Source organism: Leucoraja erinacea, chromosome 39, assembly GCF_028641065.1.
Source record: "Leucoraja erinacea ecotype New England chromosome 39, Leri_hhj_1, whole genome shotgun sequence".
Classification (NCBI taxonomy): Eukaryota; Metazoa; Chordata; class Chondrichthyes; order Rajiformes; family Rajidae; genus Leucoraja; species Leucoraja erinaceus.
Window position 1 is genome coordinate 7,772,956 of NC_073415.1, and position 26,173 is coordinate 7,799,128.

Here is a 26,173-nt window from a genome sequence, read left to right on the forward strand (position 1 = left end):
GTGTGTGTGTGTATATACACGTGTGTGTGTGTGTGTGTGTGCCGCGCTGAAGGTCGATCCAACTCGCGTGTTTCCAGGCGAGTGCCCCCGAGCTTCAAGGTCGCAGACAGTTTGCTGAAAAGTCTCGTAAGTGGGACAGGCCCTTTACTCTTGCTGAAACACGTAGACAAAAGACCAATTTTAAACACATCCAGTGTAGACAATTCTAAGCTCTTGTAACTATCATGAAGGGTTTAAAGATTTAGATTCCAGTTAAAGAATTGCATATTGTTCATTAAGCTACTTCAATGCATTACAAGCCGATCCAATTTAAAAGTATAGGCAGCTGCATTTAGGGCCATTCCCATGAGAATAATATCATTGTTTTTATTTAATCCCTTTTACGTTCATCCTGGAAGTTACAATATTGGAGAACGCCCCATAGCTCAAACCAGTGACATCGATAGCAAGATCATAGGAAGATGATCTTCAGGTACGAACAAGTATTGGTCTGACTTGCACCCTTCCAATATCACACCGGGCCATCCAATTTAGATGATGTTTCTGGCCAGAATGCAAAAGGCAGGCAATGCCATTTGGCTAATGATGAGTTTCCAGTTCTACCACCGTCCATTCCCCTTGTGAAGAGGAGAGGTCTTCAGGAGAGAAGCTGGTTACGGACGTGATACTGGCCGTGGAGTCATCTAACGGCGATATGAGATCGGTCCACTTGCTCAGCTCTGCTTTGTCAACCATTACCTTGCTTTGTAGCTTGACTCCGTCTCCGGAAAGTAGTAGCGTGTGGTTAATCAATTGCTGCACAACTTCCACCGGCTCAATCTGCAGGGACAAGACTCTGTCGCTGGGATCTTCAATGAACTCGAGGCAGGGGAGATCCAGTGTCTGGAGATCTTTGCTCTCATAGTCCTCTTCGAGCCTGCTCTCCTCACAGTCAGCCGCTTCATAGATTGTGGAGAGGATAGGTGGGTGCAGTGGTGTTATCCAAGGTACACAGTGAGTCTGCACTGTTTTATCGCCCTCATTCATGATGCCTGCAACAAGTGACAGCACTTGAAGATTTTGGAAGAGAGAGAAACAAAAAAAAAAGCAGCAAAATCCTTCTTGCATGCAATCTACAACTAGAGTGTTGACGTTTGCTGAGCAAATGCAAACAGGATCGAGAAGACATTGTAAAACTAGATGATACATTTCTTGCACAACATTCATCTATGAACAAACATGTATTAGAACTGAATCAAAAGGGAAAGTGATTTCAGTGACAAGTTGCTACATAAAGTCATTGGGGAAAAAAAATTTTAAAAATTTTAAAGGCGTTTCATGGCCCTTGCTTGTATGCACACCACAAGCATTTTGCAGCAACAGTCCTCTCAATTTGGCATACACTTCCTTTTAGTATAGGATGATGTTGCAAAACGGCAGGCACCGTCAATAAAGGGGAAAAGTTACAATTCAAAGCAGAACAGCATCGTCTGGGCTTGATGGCTGAAGTTAGGCTTAACGTCCAATTCTCCCCCAGGGTTATTCTAGTTTCCCAGTTTCCAATCAAGAGCAGCGTTTTCCGTTTAATGAATACTTGGGCCGCTGCTCCAGACAACTAAAACTTGCAAGGAATTTCAACGGTTCTTGATCAATGAGGCAGCACAAAGTGACGACACACGTGTTAGACAGGCAGAGTGAGTGCAGATGGAAGGCTAAACATACAAGGCCAGCACACTCAGTACAATAGTCATTGGAGGCATACAAAGTGTATTACATTTGCCACCACAGTTTACACTCTAGTGCAGTTGGACTTGACTACTGCAACACATTAGCAGTTCCTCAGCTGCTCAGCAGGAATAATATTAGGAAACACAGAAACACAGCAACTTGTTAGAGGCAGAGGTTCACTTGCACCTCTGACAACCTCATCTACTGTATCCGTTGTTCAAGATGTGGACTCCTATTCATCGGCGAGACCAAACATAGACTGGGCGATCGTTTCGCTGAACACCTTCGCTCAGTCTGCCCGGACCTACCCGATCTCCCAGTTGCCAAACGCTTTCATTCTCCTGCCCATTCCCATACTGACCTTAACGTCACCCATTCCTTCCATCCAGAAATGCTGCCCGTCCCGCTGAGTTACTCCAGCTTTGTGTCTATCTTCGGTTTAAACCAACATCTGCAGTTCCTTCCTACACAACATGTTAAGCTGCCACGTTTAGATTGGAAGATGCCACAACATTGCAAAGCAACTGCAAAAACCAGCACCACATTCCACCATCTCCAGCAACACAAAGGAGCCTTCTCGCCCAAAGAAACTTGTTCTCCAAGACCTGACTAATAGCTACAGAACAACGTTCCCTGCCTCCACCCTCTTTGAGGAAAGGAGTTAAAATCAAGGGTTATATGCAAGATATTAACTTTGCTACATCCTCCCAAGTGCACAAAGAAATTGCACATGGACTGAACAGAGAATTGTACAGGGAGAGGGGGAGCTTGGACAAGTAGGACAGAATAGAACATTTTCATTGAGACAATACCAGACCAATTGGATGTAGATGCATTTAAGAATACAACACTCCTCCCATTTTAATTCTGACAGAAGGACTCGAAGCTAGGCAATGGGTGGTCCTCAGTCATCTACAAAGCTCTAGCTACCCTAGCATCGAACTCATCTTTGCAACACCTACCCTCATTCTAAACTGAAGATACAGACACAGAATACTGGAGTAACTCAGCGGGACAGGCAGCATCTCTGGAGAGAAGGAACGGGTGACGTTTCGGGTTGAGACCCTTCTTCAGTCTGAAGAAGTCTTAACCCGAAACGTAGCCCACTCCTTTTCTCCAGAGATGCTGCCTGTCCCGCTGAGTTACTGCAGCGAAGGAAATAGTCTGAAGAAAGGTGTCGGCCCGAAACATTGCCCATTTCCTTCGCTTCATAGATGCTGCTGCACCCGCTGAGTTTCTCCAGCACTTTTGTCTACCAACTGGAGAATAGCCCTGAGCTAATATCTACGTCATTGGAAGGAAACAGTCGGTCTATTGATGATCGGATTTTACCTTGCACTAAATGTTATTCCCTTTATCATGTATCTGTACACTGTGAATGGCTCGATTGTAATCATGTATTGTCTTTCCGCTGACTGGTTAGCACGCAGCAAAAGCTTTTCACTGTACCTCGTAACTAAACTAAATGAGAGTCATGGGAGAGATCGCTAGCTAGTATTACTCATTTTAAAATGTACATCATATCAGGTTGCATGGAGGATCAACCTGGGCTTTGGTTTCGAGATCAAGGATGCTCCACCCAGCACCACACGCCCTCACATACCACTCCCCACCCACAACCAGTGCAAACAAAGCCTGTACAAAATGGCCAGTTCCATCATAGTATAACACTTTATTAATCAATATTGAATGAACAAAAAAAATGATTTACACAATTTCTAATGCCCTACAGGTTTGTTACCAAGATGTTAGCAGTGATAAGCAAGAACATCCAAAGAATTCAGATTAAAAGTAGGTTCAGGCAATGTGATCAATGTGTTTGGGCATCAGAGTCTAGGACAAAAGGGTGTATATTACAGTGGTATCGATTACATTTACAGAAATGCCACCGATGGGGAAAGCAAATTTTTTTTTTTCAAAAGTAGCATTTCATACATTACCTGCCAACACGTTATCATTCTTTTCATACAGAGGGTAGCATAGCTGTTGCATGCAGCCTCCATTTGCATTATCCGTACCACCAGACATCTCTTGTAATTTAGCCAGCTCCCCGTCGAGGCAGTTCATGGGATGGTTTGCTCCAGGGACCTCTGCATTCATGGGCAGTGATTCATCGGCCAACTCACTGGGAAGGTCTTCCACCAGGTCAAATGCTCGCTGCACGTTTAAAGTCACGTCGGGGACGGCTCCAGTCAAGTTATCAGCTTCAATAGGGCAGCCACCCCGAGTGGGAGACCCATGGGACTGGCCGTCAATCGCCGGGGGGAGGCTCGAGACCTGGTTGTCCACGGGAAGACCTGCCTGCGGCTCCATTGTCGAGAGCAGGCAGCTTTGGAGGGCAAGTTGCCCCAACCCTGGAGAGCTGGGGGTCTCAGCAGTCGCTAGCTCTTCTGTTTCCTCCACAGCCTGGAGACTAGAGGGATTGAATTGGGGGGAATTAAACGGAAGGGAGAGACTTTCAGTTTTCAATTCAGTTGCAGCTTTGTCCTCAAATACAGGGTTGTCTATCCCTTCTAATCCACGCTGGTTTGTTATCTCAGCCACGGTTTCAAGATCACCCTCCAAATGTTCTTCATCATCTGAAGAGACCATGGGTTCAGTTGACGAACCTTCAAGTAGATCATCTGCTGGTAGTGTCTCCGGCTCGTAATCACCCCTTTCCAAGTGAATCCCCAAATCCTGCTCCACCAGATCAGGTTCGCAGATCTCTCTTGGAGGAGATCCGTCATCTGCAGATTCCAATTTCCCCGACTTGGACTCGACTCCAGAACTGCTGTTGTAATCCTTCAGCTCTTCCGGAGTGCTGGTGACACTGCTGCTCTTCCCAGCCATGTCTGGGCCGCTCAGCGAGCTAGCCTGGGACACCCCATGGTCTCCGCACCCATCTCCAGGCAAAATACCAAGCTTCGCTCCAGAGGGCAAGTCTTCTCTTCCAACGGGATGTTGCGACTCTGCATTTGTTCTGAAACATTCCGCCAGCAGTTCGCAAAGCTTGAAGGCTGCATCTTGATCGCAGCTCGAGAGCTTCTCTGGAAGGAGGTCTTCAGGAGGAGTTACCTCGACCTCTGCCTTGGGGTATCCACGCACGGTCACATTCACACTCAGCATAACCTGCTCCCCAGTAGATACATCGCTGCTGGACTCCAGAGAGCTCGCATCTTCCAAGCCACTTCCTAAAGGAGCCCCCCTAGCAAGTGTTACGTTCTGCAAAGTTGGGGCAAGGACTACATTGTCCTCAATTACAGGTAGATGTTCTGGTGGACTTGCTGGAGTAGGATCAGGTGTACCAAGATCCACAATGGATGGAGCCCCTTCAGAGCATGGCAAAGCAGAGTCCTTCTCAACAATCCATTGCCTCGGCAGGAAACACTCTTCCAAATGGATCAAGGCCACATCTCCACCAACGTCAATCATATTGTCATCCTCGTTAGTCTGTTGAACTTCATAATGGTTTACATTAACTGTATCTAACCCTTCAGGAACATTATGTTCATTCCCAACCATGGCTCCAATATTTTCCATTTTATCAATGTAGGTTAAACACAGCCCTGGCTCAAAATTTGGGTCAGAATTCATCTCTCCTTTGTTTAACTGGCCAGCCAATTTAACAGATCTAAAACATTCCATATCTTCTTCTCCTTCGAATGCCGGCACATACACACTTGGTTTGGCCTCAGCACCTGCCACCGTTCCCTCTGCAGGAGCATTTTCACCGGCAAGGTCAAGGGTAAGAAGGGCTGCCTTCATTCCTTGTGGAGAGGGCGCGTTTTCGATGGTCAGACTATCTCCTGGCTCCTCAACCTCATCTCCAACGGCTGGTCCAGTAACCAAGCTGGTAGATGGCCCCTCCATCGTGGCCTTTGATTCAGCATCGAGGCGGCTCTCCAAGAACCCACATCTCCCAACGTTATTCTCAGAGAGAGTCTTTGTGTTGTTTGATGATATGCCACTTGACAAGGGTTGCTTCTCGATGGCTTGGGCGGTCTTCGTTGAAGGGAGAACAGTGCCCACCAAGCTCTTGGAAACAGAGGCATCAGGCAATATCCCCTGTCTTTGTTTAACAGGCAATTTGGTCTTCACACTTGCATCCACATGTTTTGTTTCAGAAGAAGAATCTGAAGGCTTCGGCAGTTTTAGCTTGCTTGTCCTGCCAATGGCGCTGCCTTTAGCCGCTTCCAAACTTGGAATCTTCTTTAGCTGGGAAGAGCCGAGAGTCGGGTCTAGAGAGAGATGGAGGACAAAGTCAACCAGATTATTAATACATTCAACAGTAACATGAACTAGCAAGAGGCAGCATTCAAATGGATGATGGTAGCGATTAACTCAGGTGGCATGATGCCAAAATCAATCCATTAAAACGAAAGTGAAAACAGGTCATTTTATTCCCCCCCCCCCAACCCCACCCCCCTCACCTCCCCCTCCTTCCCTTCCTCCAGCTTCACATTCTGCAACTCTTCAAGCTTCTTCTGCAGTTGTATAGGGCTCTGGTAAGACCACATCTGGAGTATTGTGTACAGTTTTGGTCTCCTAATTTGAGGAAGGACATCCTTGTGATTGAGGCAGTGCAGCGTAGGTTCACAAGATTGATTCCTGGGATGGCGGGACTGTTATACGAGGAAAGATTGAAAAGACTAGGCTTGTATTCACCGGAGTTTAGAAGGATGAGGGGGCATCTTATAGAAACATATAAAATTATAAAAGGACTGGACAAGCTAGATGCAGGAAAAATGTTCCCAATGTTGGGCGAGTCCAGAACCAGGGGCCACACAGTCTTAGAATAAAGGGGAGGGCATTTAAGACTGAGGTGAGAAAAAACTTTTTCACCCAGAGAGTTGTGAATTTATGGAATTCCCTGCCACAGAGGGTAGTGGAGGCCAAGTCACTGGATGGATTTAAGAAAGAGTTAGATAGAGCTCTAGGAGCCAGTGGAGTCAATGGAAATGGGGAGAAGGCAGGCACGGGTTATTAATTGGGGACGATTAGCCATGATCACAATGAATGGCGGTGCTGGCTCGAAGGGCCGAATGGCCTCCTCCTGGACCTATTTTCTATGTTTCTATGTTATGCTTCAATCCCGACTTCTCTCACACTTTCTGTCTTGTCATCTCTGGCCTTTGTCCAACCTTCCATCTATCGAATTCTCCCCCCCTCACCCATAACCTGCTAGTCTCCATTCTGCCCCTTCTCTCATCTAGGCTTTCTTCTCTACCCCCTTCCCCCCCAGTTCAGGGTCTTGAGGGAGGGGCAGGCGGGGTGCTGACTGGATAGACTACCTGGCTAAGGGACCCATCAGTGAGATAGGAACATATAGAGTCATAGACTTCAGAGATACAGCGCGGAAACAGGCCCTTCAGCCCACCGGGTCCGTGTTGACCAGTGATTACCCCATACACTAATGACGACAGATGGCGCAATGGGCTAAGTGTTCGGCTGGCGACCGGAAGGTAGCCGGTTCGAATCCCGCTTGGAGTGCATACTGTCGTTGTGTCCTTGGGGCAAGACACTTCACCCACCTTTGCCTGTGTGTAAATGTAATGTAATTATGTGAAGCACTTTGGGGTCAATGCAAGTTGACTAAAAATGTGCTATATAAATAAGATATTATTATTATTATTATTACTACACTAACCTACACACACACACACACTACATGCAATAAGTCCCACTGCAATAGACACAAAACACTGGAGTAACTCAGCGGGTCAGGCAGCATCTCTGGAGAAAAGGAATGGGTGACGTTTCGGGTCAAGACCCTTCCCCAGTCCCAGCCTCAATAATACTTTAACCCTTTTTCTGCCAATTTCATCTAAGAACTGCTCTGTACTCCAGCAAACATGTCTCACTCAGCAGGCAACAGTACAATTTGGGGAAAATCATGTACAGACCACCTTTAGACGTCCTGTTAGAGGCAGGGGGGCGCTTCTCGGGTTTGGATCCTGCCGTCGGGACACTGGGTTTGGCAGTTCGAGCGCAAGTCAGGCCTTCGTTGAGTTGCTTCGACATTGGTGGTTTCCTCACTGCTCCAGTACTTGCTTGGCAGGATGTAGCCATTGAGCTGTTGGGCCTGGGGAACAATTGGAAGCATAGCAGCCTGTTAGATTTATTTAGTTAGTTAGCGTTTGTTGGCTCTGGGTTTCTCCTTGCCAGAGTTCAGGAGGATGGTGGGGGCCTCATTGAAACTTACCAAATAGTGAAAGGCTTTGGATAGAGTGGATGTTTCCACTAGTGGGAGAGTCTGGGACCAGAGGACATGGCCTCAGATTTAAAGGATGTTCCTCTAGGAAGGAGATGAGGAGGAATCTTTACTCAGAGGGTGGTGAATCTGTGGAATTCTTTGCCACAGATGGCTGGGGAGGCCAAGTGAGTAGGTATTTTTAAAGCGGAGATTGGTGGGTTCTTGATTAGTACGGGTGACAGCGGTTACGGGGAGAAGGCAGGAGAATGGGGGTATGATAGATCCTAGAATGAATGAGGCACGGTGGCACAGCGGTCGAGTTGCTGCCTTACAGTGAAAGCAGCGCCGGAGACCCCGGTTCGATCCCGACTACGGGTGCTGTCTGTAAGGAGTTTGCACGTTCTCCCCGTGACCCGAGTGGGTTTTCTCCGAGATCTTCAGTTTCCTCCCACTCTCCAAAGACGTGCAGGTTTGTAGGTTAATTGGCTTGGTGTATGTGTAAATTGTCCCTAGTGTGTGTAGGATTGTGTTAATGTGCGGGGATCGCTGGTCGGCACGGACCTGGTGGGCCGAAGGGCCTGTTTCCTCGCTGTATCTCTAAACTAAACCTCCTAGTCCGACAGGTTTAAGGGAAGAACATAGCTCCCCGATGTTCTGCTCACTGCCTGCAGGTGGTGCCATTTCCCTTCACCCAACTGTTGCCATGCAAGGGACAAGAAAAATGGGGTTCGATCCCGACCACGGACGCTGCCCGTACAGAGTTTGTACGTTCACCCTGTGACCACGTGGGTTTTCTCCGGGTGCTCCGGTTTCCTCCCACACTCCAAGGACATACAGATTGGCTTTGGTAAAATTAAAAATTGTCTCTAGTGTGTGTGTGTGTGTGTTGGATGGAACTAGTGTGGAGGTGATTGTTGGTCAACGTTGAATTGGTGGGCTGAAGGGCCTACTGCTATGCTGTATCTCCAAAAGTAAAACAACAAAACTGAAAGCTGGTGATGACACAATGGCCTATTTAATGTGATAATGGGTGTCCTATCAACCCCAGCAGCGCCAATTTAGATCAGTTCCCTTGCTTCTTGTCCTATTTTTAAATATTCAATTTCTTTTTAAATTTGTGTTTCCATTTTAACATTCACAGCCGTCAAGACCCACAACTTTCCAAAATGCCGTCCCTCTCAAGGGCAAGGGCAAGCTAGAACTTTATTCCGAGGCATACGGGTGGCGATTTTAGAGATACAGCGCAGAAACAGGCCCTTTGGCCCATCGAGCCATCACTGACCAGCGATCCCTGCACTACCCTACACACACACACACGAGGGACAATTTACATTTATACCAAGCCTACACACCTGTACGTCTTTGGAGTGTGGGAAGAAACTCAAGCACCCGGAGGTCACGGGGAGAACGTACAAACTCCGCACAGACAGCACCCACAGCCAGGATGGAACCCGGGTCTCTGGCGCTGTGAGGCAGTGACTCTACCACTGCACCACCCTGCCGTTCCTGCACCTTTATAGAACAAGCTCAATCTGCTGCCTACAATGACTCCATAACGAGCAATCCGATAGCACAGTTATCCCAATTCATATTGGCCCAAGGCAGGAATGAAATGAAACAATGGCAGAGAGCATAGCGGATGAATGAGTCAACCAATAATCACAACAATTGTCTAGAGCGACCCTGATATCTCCCTCCCCTTTGTGATATCAGGCAGAATCGGATTAACCACTGTGAGGCTGTCAGAAGCAGTTTCACGGCATAAATATATTGCAAGCTTAGACAAAGGGACAGGTTTCAGGCAGTAGAAGGGAGCAGCCACTGTCATTAGAACGGAACGGATGGCAGGAATTCAAGACCTTCCACCTACAGAGGCAACATCCATCCTGCACACACCTGAAAGCAGAAAACCAGTAGACACAAAATGCTGGAGTAACTCAGCGGGTCAGGCAGCATCTCTAGAGGAAAGGAATAGGTGACCCTTCAAACCCAAAACGTCACCCATTCCTTTTCTCCAAAGATGCTGCTCGACCCGTCCAGCAAGTTGTCTATCTACCATCGGTTTAACCCTTTACCTGCTCACTGCGCTGTAACTAGGCTTGACTGGTCTTCCCGCAGGCCTCACGGCAGCAGCAGCAGCAGCTGGTGCTGGTAGTGGTTTCTTTGATGCTGTGGGGACAATTACAAAGAATCAGTGAAGGCACCATTTATAACCAACCTTCCTTGACCTCAGCCCAATCCTCACATCAGACACTGCATTTTGATAGCTAGCATTGGTTCTCAAATATATTAAATGATTTAAATTCAAATTATATAAAGAATTATAGTGGAGCGGTGGAGGAGCGCTGCTGCTGCTGCTGCTGCGGCCCGACCGGAGAGTCGGAGGCTGCAACGGCGGGTCTGTGGACGGCGGCACCGGGAGCCCGCGGCTCCCTGGAGGGAGACCGCTTTTCAGGGCTCTCGCAACGGCGACTTCCCCCGCCCGAGCGGGTGAAGAGCTCTGGAACTCTCTACATCACCGGTGCGTTGAGGCCACAGTCTCATTGCGCTATATTTAAGAGGGAGTTAGATGTGGCCCTTGTGGCTAAGGGGATCAGTGGGTATGGAGAGAAGGCAGGTACAGGATACCGAGTTGGATGATCAGCCATGATCATATTGAATGGCGGTGCAGGCTCGAAGGGCCGAATGGCCTACTCCTGCACCTAATTTCTATGTTTCTATGTCTATGTTTCTAAAATCTGCCCACATGGTCTTAAAATCTGCACCATTAGAAAAAAATACAGTCAGTTTCGTTAGTGAATGTGTAGGAAGGAACTGCAGATGCTGGATCACACTAAAGATAGACAAAAGATATGCTGGAGTAACTCTGGCAGGCAGGAACTAGCAGCATCTCTAGAGAGATGGAATGGGTGATGTTTTGGGTTGAGACACAGAGTCACATTCTCGACACACCCTACATTGCAACAAGGAAGAAATATCCACACCAATTCAGAACAGCTACCATCTTGATTAAGGAACAGCCAGTTACTAATTGGGACTCGGGGCAGATAAAGACATGTGAAGCCAATAATAATAATCTCAAAATATTAGGCAAGATAAAATACTCCATGATAAAATTTTAAAAAATCCTTCAAGGCAAAAATAAAACCCAAAAGAGGTTTAAAATGTATTTGGAATAAGAGGAAATAGTTGGCCTTAGTAACCAAAATGCAAAAATGCTTTCCTTTGCAAGATGCAGTTGTTTCCAATGCCTTCATTTCAAAGTGAGGAGATAGTGACCAAAACTGATTAAGGCTGAAGCGTGCAAACATTTTCACAGGGATGAAAAGAAATATAGCAACACCTGCTTATACTGTGTAGGGAGGAACTACAGATGCTGGTTTAAACTGAAGACGGACACTAAATGCTGGAGTAACTCAGTGGGACAGGCAGCATCTTTGGAGAGAACGAATGGGTGACATTACTTGAAGGAATTTATTTTGTCCTGAAGGAATGTTTTTGTCGTGAAGAATCTTTATCATGCATAAGTTTTTGAGATTATTATTGGCTGGACCCGTCTTTATCTGCCTCTGAAGTCTAATTAGTGCTTGAATGTTTATTAATCAATGTTGTAGCTGTTCGGAATAGCCTGCCTGCCTGCCCCACCCTAAACTTACTGGAGTTACTCCAGCGTATATGTGAAGCTGAACTGTAGTCGTGCATTGATGGGAAGTTTGATATCCTCCCCATGACCACAACAGGTTCCCTCAGGGTTCTCTAGTTTCCTTCCACATCCCAAAGACATGTGGCTTGGCAGTCGAAGTGCCTGTTTCCGCGCTCTCTCTCTAACGTCTAAAGATTACAATGAGTGTTGGTGGGGGGGTGACCATGTGTGGAGATACTGCAAGCAGGAATGATACCACCTGCACTAGACACTCACAAACACACACCCACCTCACCCCATGCCTCCATCGATGGGGGTACAGTGTTAAAATCAACCCCTGGATTTGGGGAGTTGGTTTGTGAGATGGTCTGGGCTGCATCCACAATTCTCGGTATGCATCCCTGGGTGGGATATCAACCACCTCCTCTGTGTTAAGTGGGGTCACCACCTGTAGGGTGGCGCAGCGGTAGAGTTGCTGCCTCACAGCGCCAGAGACCCGGGTTCGATCCTTGCTACGGGAGCCATCTGTACGTTCTCCCCGTGGGTTTTCTCTGGGATCTCCAGTTTCCTCCCACACTCCAAAGACGTACAACAAAGTTGTCCTACAACTTTAGGCTGTGCACGCCATTCACATTAAGAAGAATTGGCTCGATACAATTGCAAAGTGTCCCTAACGTGTGTGGAATAGAGCAGGTGTACAGGGACCGCTGGTCGGCGTGGACTCAGTGGTCCGATGGGCCTGTTTCCACACTGTATCTCTAAACCAAACCCCCACACACTGCTGTGATAGCCCCCTCACAACACCCATTCTGTTCACCAGCAAGACAGACGGTGGAAGCTTGCAACATGGTGGTTCAGTTGCACATTCATTCTGTTTAAGAGGGAACTGCAGATGCTGGAGAATCGAAGGTTACACAAAAAAGCTGGAGAAACTCAGCGGGTGCAGCAGCATCTATGGAGCGAAGGAAATAGGCAACGTTTCGGGCCGAAACCCTTCTTCAGCACATTCATTCTGCCCAGTCTGAAGAAGGGTCTCGACCCAGAACATCATCCAAACCTTCTCTCCAGAGATGCTGCCTGTCCCGCTAAGTTACTCCAGCATTTTGTGTCTATCTTTAATTCTGCCCAGAATAGCTCAAAATAATGAGACCGATTTAACCTTCGACAAAGCTAGTCAGAGAACAGTTATATTAAAAAATAATTTCATTTTAAACCATTTTGGTAAACAGGCTTTGATAAATAACTGGTCTAAATTAATGCAACTTTTAATTTTTTTTTTTAATTATGTGGCGTAGTCTTGTGGTGAGCTTAGCCAGAAGGGAGAGAGGGGGGGGGAGACCCAGCTACACACAGAGAAGGGAGAATCAGCTGCTAAAACATATGGAAGAGGCATTTTAGCCTCCACATTGCTGTTTACCCCCAGTCGAGCCACACTGAAGGTGAGTGACACAGAATGTTAAGAATATTTCCTGAGCCAAACATGCAGAAGGTCCAAAACCCATTGCTGGAAGAGACTTGAATCAGGAAGGTTTCGGAGAGAGAGAGTTAGCTTTCCAGGTCGCCTTCTTGAATAATAGACTAGGTATGCACAGACACAGTGAAATTTAACACTGCCTCAGAAACAGACTACACTAGATTATATTTCTATTTTTACACAAGTAAAATACCGCAGACACACACTCCAGGTTAGACGTCCCTTCAAGAACTAGGAGTACCATGTGGTGTAGTGGTTTTCCTAGCTACTGCCAAGAGGAATATATTTAGTTAAATTACTTGAATTTAAGTGGGGGGGGTGGGGGAAGGGAAATAGGATTCAAAACATCCACCTGTCCATGTTCTCTATGGGCGGTGGATGGCACGGTGGTGCAGCAGTAGAGTTGCTGCCTCACGGCGCTAGAGACCCGGGTTCGATCCTGACTACGGGTGCTGTCTGTACACAGTTTGTACGTTCTCCCCGGGACCTGCGTGGGTTTTATCCGACACTCCAAAGACAAGCAGGTTTTGTAGGTTAATTGGCTTGGTATCATTGTAAATCATCCCTAGTGTGTGTAGGATAGTGCTAGTGTGCGGGGATCGCTGGACGGCACGGGCCGAAGAGCCTGTTTCCACACTATCTCTAAACTAAACAATAAAGTTTCCACTTTCATGACCCAATTCACAATCTTTTTTTACTCGTGGCCATTTTTCATTAGGCTAGAAAAACGCCCCGACCTACTTGATGCCACGAGTACCCATGACTAGCATCACGGCCTGCTACGACCTCGTGACGACCATGCTGCGAGTACGAGTCAAGGGCAAACTCGACAGAGGTCGTGAATGGGACATGCCCTTTAGACAGCGCGACCTGCGGAGTTACTCCAGCAATGTGTACCAGACATTCCACAATGCTGGAGATCTCCCATGTGTTTTAGTCTCGTCATGTCCCACCCCAACCAAAGTGGGCAAGGAATAGACTTACCTGCAGAGGCGTGCTGCGCTGTGTTTTTGACTTTAGCACCAGCTTTGGCGGGGGGCAATGTCTTGGCTGTGGCACCTCTGGCCACTTGGGTGGGCAGGCTACCGTTGGTGCCGGCACTGCTGGGCACAGCCACACTCTCCCCAACCATCTTATTCCTGGCCATCATTTTCTTCTCCATTATTTTGTCGTGGGCAGACATGCCCGACCTGGGCGCAGTTTTGGCCGCTCTTGGATCCTGCTCGTTTGTCTTCTTGACCAGTTTGCTGGCCTGGGAGGGGTTTGTCCGGCTGGAGGTGGGTGGTCTACTGCTCGAGGTGCCCACTTTGGCCTTGACCTGAGAGCCAGCGGTGGGCTTCGAACTCGGCTTCTCCTTGGTGGCCCCATCGTTCTTCTGCTTGTCCGGCATTGCCGCTGCTCCTTTGATGTTAGAGGCATTGGCATCTGCTGGAGGGGATTCGTCCGACTCTTCAGACTTCATGGCCTGGGGGTCTTGGGAGCAGAGAGGGGCTGACATTCAAAGACAAAAGGAGAGAGAAAAAAAAAAACATGAATTCCAGAGCAAAATAACCAAGTTGCACAAACCAAAATCCATCTCTAAAAACATCCTCTAAAGAGATTTATTGCTGGCTGGAGACCACAAGACATAGATGGCAGAATTAGGCCATTTAGCCCATCAGGTCTGTTCTGCCATTCGATCATTCATTTTCCTTGCCTAGCCCCATTCACCAGTCTACACCCCACAACTGTTGATGCCCTTACTAGCAATGTCTAATTTTAAAAATACCCCATGACTTGAGTAAAGGCAGGGGTTACAACTGGAAGTAGACAACCAAAGTACACAAGCAAGGACTGCAGGAGGAACTCGGTGTGAAAGGTTCAAATCCCCCCCCCCCAAATACAGCAAGGTAACCAGCCCTTCAGATCCAATGATCACCTGTTCAATGTTATCTCACCTTTTATAGAAACATGGAAAATATGTGCAGGAGGAGGCCATTCGGCCCTTCGAGCCAGCATCGCCAATCATTGTGATCATGGCTGATTGTCCCCAATCAATAACCCGTGCCTGCCTTCTCCCCATATCCCTCGATTCCACTAGCCCCCAGAGCTCTATCTAACTCTCTCTTAAATCCATCCAGTGACTTGGCCTCCACTGCCCTCTGTGGCAGGGAATTCCACAAACTAACAACTCTGGGTGAAAGCGATTTTTCTCGCCTCAGTCTTAAATGGCCTCCCCTTTATTCTTTTCATCCACTCCCTACACATTATGGGCAATTAACCCAGAATCCCGCACGTCTTTTGGATGCGAGAGAAAATCCACGCGGAGAGACGGTGCAAGCAAACTCCACACAGACAGCACCAGAGGTCAGGATCGAACCTAGACCTCTGACGCTGTGAGGCAGCAGCTTGTGCCACCTTATTCTCTGTCCATTTTCCTCCACAGATGCTGCCCATCTGCCAAGTTCCTCCAGCAATATTTATCAAGGAGAAGGATTTTTTTTTCCCCCCACAGTCGATAATTTATTCCCAAGGAAAATCTAGCAGAGTAGAATTCAACAAACGAATGACATTTCAAAGCTGCTGAAATGTTCATTACTGCACCACAAGAAGCAGCTTGCACTCCAACATGCATATTAACAGTGCCAAGATAGAGAGGAAAAAAAAAACAAGAAACCTCCCACCAGTTATTGCTACCCATGTCTAATGAATCTGCGAACCTGTGTGTCTTTGGAGTGTGGGAGGAAACCTGAGCCCCCAGAGAAAACCCACAGGGAGAACGTACAAACTCCGTACAGACAGCACCCGTAGTCAGGATGGAATCTGGGTCTCTGTCCCACTTAGGAAACTTGAATGGAAACCTCTGGAGACTTTGCGCCCCACCCAAGGTTCCCGTGCGGTTCCCGGAGGTTGCAGGTGGTTGCCGGAGGTTGCAGGTAGTGGAAGCAGGTAGGGAGACTGACAAAAACCTCCGGGAACCACACAGAAACCTTGGGTTCCCGGAGGTTTTTGTCAGTCTCCCTACCTGCTTCCACTACCTGCAACCTCCAGCAACCACCGGGAACCGCATGGAAACCTTGGGCGGGGCGCAAAGTCTCCAGTGGTTTCCGTTCAGGTTTCCCAAGTGGGACAGGGGCATAATAAGGCAGCAACTCTACCACTGCCCCACCCTTGGTGACTGCTCTGCCAACCACCTGGGTTCTATCCACTGAAATTGGATCTCCTGGTTCCCTGCCCTTCACCACTCTTTCCCGTTAGAAATTCCACATCTAAGGTGTTGTCACTAAAAGCAAGATTTACATCGCATCTGCACCCCGACTGTGCGAGTGTGACAACAATTTCCATCGAACAAAAGCTTGCGTTGAAACGCAAGGATTTACAACCAGCAGGTCCTTGAAACAACCTTCACAGCTCTAACCGCAATTAGACCAAGATATCAGAGAATGACAATAGACGACAGGTGCCGGAGTAGGCCACTCGGCCCTTCGAGCCAGCACGGCTGGGGATACTCAAGTCAGGGAGGGTCTGGAGAAACAATGAGCTTTGGTTTGGAGACCCTGCAATGAAATGCAAGCAGATTTCACATCGATGACAGGAGAAATAATGTTTTTTGTTCAGAGCAGAAACTACTAAATATTAAAGCAAAATACAGTAAAGCATTAACCAAATAACAAACCACATGTCCCTCTGCACATCAGAGTCTCCTGGCTGCAATGGTTGTATCTCACCACAATACAAGTCCTCTCAAGTCAAGTCAAGTTTATTTGTCACATACACATACAAAATGAAAGTGGCAATGCCTGTAGATTGTGCAAAAACCCCTACAGAACAGAATCAGTGAGCTCTGCCACCTCCCCTACATCTCTCTCCTCCCCCCCCCCAGGAGGGGTCTTTCTCTCCCTCCTCAAAGAGCAAGATCCTCCTCTCCTCGACCTCCCCCTCTCAAAAGTCAAGATCCTCTCCTCCTCTCCCCCACCCCCAAAAGACAAGGTCTATATCTCTCTCCTTCCCAAGGTGAAGGTCCAACAGTTGGGTTGAAGCACGCACTTTTATACTGAATCTAGACCAAGTCCTCCCCTACGCACCCATTCCCTGCTCATAGCCACCCCTGGAAGTGTAGTCCTCCAACTCAAGCTGTTCCCGAACGCAAGATTCCAGCACTCCCCCTGCCTCCCCCTGCAGTGGGCTGCAGGAAACAATTGCCCGTTTTCACCCTGATTCAAGAAAGCGGGTAGCCATGGTTCTCAAAGCTGGCTATCCTACCAGGTGTCGAAAGCATCAGCTGTGTTGTGCATCGGGTGCCAGGCTAGCCTCTGATGGTTCTCAGAAGGGAATTGTTTTATCTGGCGACTGCACAGGTGGCCTCGTGATTTACTGCTCACTTCAAATTAACCCCAGCATGTGTTTCCAAACATCTGTTGCCTTAAACAGGGTTGGAGGTGTGGAGCTGCTGATATAGCCGGCAACTTTACAAGCCAGCCCAAGAAATCTTATGTATACATTTATTTGCCCGACTAATGACTGAAAATGACTTATCTTGGTCTTAAAACATAAGGTTTAGCAATTCCCCACTCTTGGTAAAGTTGTCTCATGTAGAATACTAATCCTTGTTATTCTGGATTTTAAACATGTTTAGTATTTTTGTAAATTTTTATGATGCTCTTGCCATTTACTCAGCAGTTTTTTACAGTATTTTAGAGACATATGCAATGTATTCTATTTAATGTCCTCTTTTATCTGGACCTCGAGTCTGAAATATGTTTAATCATGATAATAATAACTCCATTTTAGGCAGCAGAGGTCAGTTTTAACCCTTGCATTACAGACCTCCCAACTGTCAGCCTTCAACGTTGAAGAACGGTCACCTATTCCTTCGCTCCATAGATGCTGCCTCGCCCGCTGAGTTTCTCCAGCATTTTTATCTGCCTTCAATCTGACATTCAGTCTGCTCAGAGCATCACCTTTACCAATTTCTGCTGGAAGATTTTAAACCCCATGTCCCCAATTCAGGCTGCCAAATATTTTTGTAATCATCACCACCCTCCCCTAGCTAACAATGATGATGCATTTCATTATCCGATTTGTCTGGAGTTTTACACCTCAGCTTCCATACCTCTTTTTCTGAAGAAGGTTCTGAACCCCAAAACGTCACCCATTCCTTCTCTCCAGAGATGCTGCCTGTCCCACTGAGTTACTCCAGCTTTTTGTGTCTATCTTCCAATGCCGACCTTTCTGGCCTGGGCCTCCTCCACCATGAGACACAAATTGGAGGAACTGGACCTTATATTTCACTTGGGCAGCTTACAACCCAGCAGAATCAATATTGATTTCTCCAACTTCAAGTAACCCTTGCATAGAAACATAGAAAATAGGTGCAGGAGTAGAGGCCATTCGGCCCTTCGAGCCTGCACCGCCATTCAATATGATCATGGCTGATCATCCAACTCAGTATCCTGTACCTGCCTTCTCTCCATACCCCCTGATCCCTTTAGCCACAAGCGCCACATCTAACTCCCTCCTACATATACCCAACGAACTGTGGCCTCAACTACATTCTGTGGCAGAGAATTCCACAGATTCACCACTCTCCGTGTGAAACATGTTTTTCTCATGTCGGTCCTAAAAGATTTCCCCCTTATCCTTAAACTGTGACCCCTTGTTCTGGACTTCCCCAACATCGGGAACAATCTTCCTGCATCTAGCCTGTCCAACCCCTTAAGAATTTTGTAAGTTTCTATAAGTTCCCCCCCCCCACCCCAACCCCCTAGTTTCACTGTTCGCATCCCATTGTTATCACCTTTTCCACAGCCAACAATGGATCATTGTGGGCTCCACTTTTCCTGGGTCATCTGTGCCAGCTCTGATCAGTTCTGTACCTTTACCTACCTATAGTTTTCCTCTCCCCGACTCTCAGTCTGAAGAAGGGCCTCAACCCAAAATGTCACCTATTCATAAATGAAATCACTGTACCTCGCTCGGTACATGTGACAGAAAGTGCGTACAATACCAAAGATAAGACACAAAATGCTGGAGTAACTCAGCGGGGCAGGCAGCATCTCTGAAAAGGGATGGGCAAGGTTTTGGATTGAAATCCCTCTTCAGACATCACCTATTCCTTTCTCCAGAGATGCTGCCCAAGTTATTCCAGGGGGTGGGAGATTGCAACCTTCACGTGGTCCGCCCTGTTTCGACGAATGCAATCAACCCGGCGTGCACAATCAAATCGAACAAGTTGCCCTGCAACTTTAGGCTGTGCACGCCATACCCAAGAAGAAGAAGTTACTCCAGCATTTTGTGTTGTCCATCTGCTAGTGTAAACCAGCATCTGCAGTTCCTTCCTACACAAATAATGTAAAGTAGGTTTCTCTCACCACCCAGCAACACCAGGAACCTAACCTTCACACTCTGTTGAAGCAGGCGTCTGGTTAATGACCTAGAAGCATAATATGCACTGGCAGCTCACCCAGCACTTCATTGGGCAAATATTTAGACAGCCGATTCTTAATGACAACCCCATAATCATTTGTTGCTTCCCCCTAGAGTCACAGAACCTCAGTCAGTCCACATTCAGCATTGGGAAGGCTAGGGGAGGGGATAGCAATGTTTTGACAGTTTGAAAGAGGCCAGAGATGTCACACACCAAACATGTGTTGCAGACACTCCAAAGTCTATAACCAGATTAATTGTATAAACAGCAGCTGAAAAATCATTTGCAGCGTTAAAAAATATATATATAAATAGTGTGGAAACAGGCCCTTTGGCCCATCGAGTCCACACTGACCATGTGTCACCCCTACACTAGTTCTACATTATCCCACTTTCTCATCCTACACACTAAAGGGCAATTTACAAAAGCCAATTAACCTGCAAACCCACAGCAGGGTGGCACATCAGTAGAGTTGCTGCCTTTGATCCCGACTACGGGCGCCGTCTGTACGGAGTTTGTACGTTCTCCCCGTGACCGTGTGGGTTTTCTCCAAGATATTCGGTTTCCTCCCACACTCCAAAGGCGAACAGTTTTGTAGGTCAATTGGCTTGGTGCAAGTGTAAATTGTCCCCTAGTGTGTGTAGGATAGTGTTAATGTGCGGGGATCGCTGGTCAGTGCGGACTCGCTGGGCCGAAGGGCCTGTTTCCGCGCTGTATCTCTAAACTGCTAAACAAGCAACACGAGCCAAAACGCCACCAATCCATGTTACTCCAGCACTCCGCAATTTAGAAATATTCACAGATTGCCTGCAATGACAGACAATGAACAGGGACCAAGGCAATAGCCACACACACACACACACACACACAACGGGCAGTCAGGTTTTGCAACAAGTACATTTGTTACATTATTCAGAGGGATTGGCAGCGTATAGTGCTCTTCAACCTTGCATCAGCCAAGTAATCACTAAACAATATGTTAACATCGGAGCAAGATTATAGTCGGGTTTAGTTTAGAGATACAGCGTGGAAACAGGCCCTTCAGCCCACTAGGGCCGTGCCGACCAGCGATCCTCGCACATTGACACTACACCTACTAATGACAATTTTTACATTTACACCAAGCCAATTAACCTACAAACCTGTACGTCAGGGAGAGTGGGAGGAAACTGAAGATCTCGGAGAAAACCCACGCAGAGATGCTGCCTGACCCGCTGAGTTGCTCCAGCTTTGTGTCTATCTTCACAATTAATGGAACAAAACACATGGAATAAAAATGGTAGGCTTCAAATCAGCGAAAAAAATATTTTGAGAAGGAACTCAGCGGTAGAGTTGCTGCCTCACAGCGCCAGAGATCCGGGTTCAATCCCGACTACGGGTGCTGTCGGTATGGAGTTTGTACGTTCTCCCCGAGATCTTTGATTTCCTCCCACACTCCAAAGACGTGCAGGTTTGTAGGTTAATTGGCTTGGTGTATGTGTAAATTGTTGTGTGTGTGTCTCTGTGTGTCTCTGTGTGTGTGAGTGTTAATGTGCAGTGTGTATGAGAGTGTTAATGCGCAAGGATCGCTGCATGGTGCAGATTCAGTGGGCCGAATGGCCTGTTTCCACGCTGTATCTCTAAAACCAAAACTCGGAGGGGATAAAAAGGGAACTGACAGTTTTGCCTTCAGCTACATATGGATAATGACTGAATAGATTGTTCATACACTGACAAGGAAACCCTGTCAGCCTTGGAGTGGCAGGATGTTTCCTGCATTCAGTCACCCATCTTAAACATATCAGAGAAATTCTGGAATCATTAACATTCCTGCTCATTCACACACAAGAAAGTGTCTTATTGTCATATATCCCAAAAACAGAAATAGGAGACTTTCCTTCCCATTCCGACACAGACCTTTCTGTCCTCAGTCCCCTCCATTGTCAGAGTGAGGCTAAACGCAGATTGGAGGAACAGCATCTAATATTTTGCTTGGGCAGTGGTATGAATATTGATTTCCTTCACTTCAGGTAGCCCTGGCATTCCCCCTCTCTCTCTCCATCCCTCCCCCACCCAAGCTTCTCGTTTTCACCCAACAAACAGCTAACAATGGCCTGTTTCCTTTATCATGTTACTTTTTTGTATCTTTTATTCATTGTTCTTTCTCTCTCCACATCATCGTCTACATCTCTCATTTCCCTTATCCCTAACCTGTCTGAGGAAGGGTCTCGACCCGAAACGTCACCCATTCCTTCTCTCCAGAGATGCTGCCTGTCCCCGCTGAGTTAAGGACCTGGCCCCACTTTCATGACCTAATTCACAACTTTTTTTACTCGTGGACATTTTTCATCAGGCTGGAAAAAACGCCCCAACCTACTAGATGCCTCGAGTACCTACGACTAGCATCACAGCCTGCTACGACCTCGTGACGACCATGCTGCGAGTACGAGTCAAGGACAAACTCGGCAGAGGTGGTGAAAGTGGGACAGGCCCTTTACTCCAGCATCTTGTGTCTATCATCGGTGTAAACTAGCATCTGCAGTTCCTTCCCACACACTCCAACACGTACTTCCAAGTTTCAGTTTAGTGTCACATATACCGAGGTACGTGCTTTTGTTGCATGCTAACCAGCCAGCAAAAACACAATATACGATTACAATCGAGACAGTCACAGTGATACATGATAAGGGAATAACGTTTAGTGCAAGGGCAAGCCAGCAAAGTCCAATCAAGGATAGTCCGAGGATCACTAATGAGGTAGATAGTAGTTCAGCACTGCTCTCTGGTTGTGGTAGGATGATTCAGTTGCCTGATAATAGCTGGGAAGAAACTGTGTCGGAAGGAACTGCAGATGCTGGTTGAAACTGAAGATAGACACAAAATACTGGAGTAACTCAGCGGGACAGGCAGCCTCTGGGTAATGTTTCGGGTCAAGACCCTTCTTCAGACGGTCTCTAAATCTGTAGATGTGCATTTTCACACATCTATATATTTTGCCTGATGGGAGAGGGGAGAAGAGGGAGTGGCCATGGTGTGACTCATCCTTGATTATGCTGCTGGCCTTGCCGAGGCAGTGAGGTATAAATGGAGTCAATGCAAGGGAGGTTGGTTTGGGTGATGATCTGGTCTGGGCCCCACAATTTGCTGCAAGTCTTGAATGGAGTTGTTCCGAAACCAAGCTGTGATGCATCCTGATAAAATATTTTCCATGGCGCATCTGTAGAAGTTGGCGATTGTCTCCAGGTACTTATGAAGCCTCAAGCCCCTGTCCTACTTTCCCAATTTACTCACAAATTCTCCCCTCGATTCAAACTCGGGGATGCCAAGCCGTGGGTACTCAGGGCTATTTTTTTTAAACTCGTGGACATATTTCAACATGCTGAAAAAACGACCCAACTTACCCGATGCCCCGAGTACCTACAGCTGGTATTACAAGCCGCTACGAAACATTTGAAGAAAGACTGGATAGACACGGCTTGTACTCGCTAGAATTTAGAAGATTGAGTGGGGGATCTTATAGAAACTTACAAAATTCTTAAGGGGTTGGACAGGCTAGATGCAGGAAGATTGTTCCCGATGTTGTAGAAGTCCAGAACAAGGGGTCATAGTTTAAGGATAAGAGGGAAATCTTTTAGGACCGAGATGAGAAAAACATTTTTCACACAGAGAGTGGTGAATCTGTGGAATTCTCTGCCACAGAAGGTAGTTGAGGCCACAGTTCATTGACTATATTTAAGAGGGAGTTAGATGTGGCTCTTGTGGCTAAAGGGTATGGAGAGAAGGCAGGAACAGGATACTGAGTTGGATGATCAGCCATGATCATATTGAATGGCGGTGCAGGCTCGAAGGGCCGAATGGCCTACTCCTGCACCTATTTTCTATGTTTCTATCTACGGGCTCCTACGGACATTCTCAGAGTTTGAATCAAGGGGAAAACTCGGGAGAATTTGTGAGTAACTCTGGAAAGTGGGACAGGGTCTTTAGTGTGTAGGATAGTGTTAGTGTGTGGGGATTGCTGGTCGGCGAGAACTCGGTTAGTTGAAGGGCCCGTTTCCACACTATTATCTCTACACTAAAATTGAAACAGAAACTACAGAGGCATTAGTGCAGTACCATTCAGCAGCAGGTAACACGGTTTAAAAGTCTGCTGCCAACTGGTTTTGGCAATTTGCCAGCGCCACTGGCTATTTAGTCTGTGCACATCGCACAACTAAATATTGTTGAGCTCCTGATCAAATAATGAGCACAACAGCAAAGGCAATTATGTCCAATTGAATATCAGTTCATGCACAGTGACAAGGCGGTGAAACAGTGGTGCAGTCTTCTTATTGAGTCCACAGACAAGATTAGAAGCTGCCCAGCCGGAGATGAACACTCTTCCCGGCATCTGCACACAATGGTGTCTGTCTTGTCTGCTTCTTGTGAGCGGTGGTATAAAGATTGGTGGAAACAGGGCCGCGATCGACGTGAACGCTCTTTCCTTGACCCCAGTGGTGCGGTGTGAAATGGGAACAGGTCACAACCACTCCATCCGCTAGCTTAAAGCAGGCTTCATAGTCAAGGGTTACTGAGCATTCGTATTAGCTGCAGACGTACAATCAACAGCAGTCCTAATGCATTAGGATAAATTGCTGGCACTACAATTGCCATGTACCTTCTCATCTCTCTACATACAGCCATGTTTTCTCTTCCCCTCTCTCCTCCTTCCCCCCCCACTCTTTCTCTTCCCCTCTCCTCCCCCACTGTCTTCCCTTCCCCTCCCCACTCTTTTCCCTTCCCCTCTCCTCCTCCCACTCATTTTCGCTTCCCCCCCTCCCTTTTTTCTCTTCCCCACCACCTCCAGTCCCAAAACCCAAATAAAACACATAGATATGCAGGCAACAAATTAGTCTCTCAGTCAAACAGATTAACTCTCATTAATCTGGACAGGTTGCAAAAAATAAAATAAAATAGATTTGAGGACATTGACAATGTTACCAGAACTGGAGTGAGATTTACAGATAGAGAGAGACTGGAGAGGTTAGAACTTAGGTAGACAAAAATGCTGGAGAAACTCAGTGGGCGAGGCAGCATCTATGGAGCGATGGAAATAGGCAACGTTTTGGGCCAAAACCCTTCTTCAGACTTATTAGAACTTATTTGCCTGGAGTATAAGAGAGCAAGAATCAACGAGAGAGATTTCTAAAGTAGACAAAAATGCTGGAGAAACTCAGCGGGTGAGGCAGCATCTATAGAGCGAAGTTTTGGGTCGAGGCCCTTGACATATTCAGAAAGATTTCTAAAGTCACAGGGGGTATAACTAGCCTTTTGCCTAAAACTAAACAGCATCGGTTTAATGCGAGACAAGGATTATTTAACAAAAAAGGTAACTTTTCCCACATAGGGAGTACATGGAATGAGCAACGAGAGGCAGGAACAGTAACAAAATTGAAACAGCAGGTAAATGGATAGGAAAGATTGATCGGGATATGTACCAGGTGCATGCCAATGGGACTGGAACACTTGGGCAACATGCACAAGTTGGGCTGAAGGGCCTCATGTCCATGCATTAGGAATCCAAAGTGTACTGGGATTTTTAGAGTGGGGAGGGGTAATAAATAACTCCCCACCCCAGTACAAACACTAGACAGATACATTACTGCTCCGGGTCCCTGAAGCGTGCTTCAAAGCTCATGTACTCCCGAGGGTGTAGTTGGTGAAGCAATAGGCAACAAAACAGCAAGCTCACAAAATATCATCTTTTACATGTAGACACCAGGAACTGCAGATGCTGGTTTACAAAACAACAGACAAAGTGCTGGAGTAACTTAATGGGCCAGGCATCATTTCTGGACGTTTCCAGTCACGACACTTCCACAGTCTAAAGATGTGTCTGAACCCAAAACGTCACCCTGATTAGACTTTATTGCCACATATACCTCGTTACAGAGAAATTATGTGTTTATAACCATATAACCATATAACAATTACAGCACGGAAACAGGCCATCTCGGCCCTACAAGTCCATGCCGAACAAATTTTTTTCCCCTTAGTCCCACCTGCCTGCACTCGTACCATAAACCTCCATTCCCTTCTCATCCATATGCCTATCCAATTTATTTTTAAATGATACCAATGAACCTGCCTCCACCACTTCCACTGGGAGCTCATTCCACACCACCACCACTCTCTGCGTAAAGAAGTTCCCCCTCATATTACCCCTAAACTCTGTCCCTTAATTCTGAAGTCATGTCCTCTTGTTTGAAGCCATGTCCTCTTGTTTGCATATAGTCTGGTCAAGTCATTCTATATAGATAAGCACAAAAGTCCAGCGATCAAAAAGCAAGAACAGTAGACTTTAGTTTAGAGATACAGCGCAGAAACAGGCCCTTCAGCCCGTGCCGACCAGCCATCTCCACACATTAACACTATCCCACACACACACTGGGGACAATTTTTTACACACACCAAGCCAATTTATCGACAAACCTGTACGTCTTTTGAATGTGAGAGGAGATCGAAGATCTCGGAGAAAACCCACGCAGATTACAGGGAGAACATGCAAACTCCGTACAGACAGCACGTGTACTTGGGATCGAACCCGGGTCTCCACCGCTGCAAGTGCTGCATGGCAGCGACTCTACCGCTGTGCCACCTGAGGCCAAACACAAAAGAGTCACGTTTCTGGCACCAATGTACGCTCTTCAACGTCTGAAGTTTTTAGTCTTACTTTGGCCTTGAAAGCCTGTTGTCATGGAATTGACACCAAGTCCCGTCTACGTTCTACAGAGTTGCTGCCTGACCCGCTGG

At 47.0% G+C, this 26,173-nt stretch overlaps 1 protein-coding gene across 2 annotated transcripts in view; it reads right to left on the minus strand.

Moving 5' to 3' along the window:
• LOC129714579 (uncharacterized) overlaps positions 1-26,173 on the minus strand; it is a 32,255-nt gene continuing 6,082 nt past the window's right edge. Inside the window, exons 2-6 of one of the 2 annotated variants that reach the window (XM_055664301.1) lie at positions 13,984-14,490; positions 9,958-10,051; positions 7,596-7,771; positions 3,648-5,927; positions 1-1,031 (exon numbers count right to left, since the gene is read on the minus strand). In XM_055664301.1, coding sequence (XP_055520276.1) covers positions 580-1,031; positions 3,648-5,927; positions 7,596-7,771; positions 9,958-10,051; positions 13,984-14,461 — 3,480 coding nt within the window. In that variant the 5' untranslated portion in view covers positions 14,462-14,490 and the 3' untranslated portion in view covers positions 1-579. Of the gene's footprint in view, positions 1,032-3,647; positions 5,928-7,592; positions 7,772-9,957; positions 10,052-13,983; positions 14,491-26,173 lie in introns of both variants that reach the window. The other variant, XM_055664300.1, reaches the window with a different exon arrangement.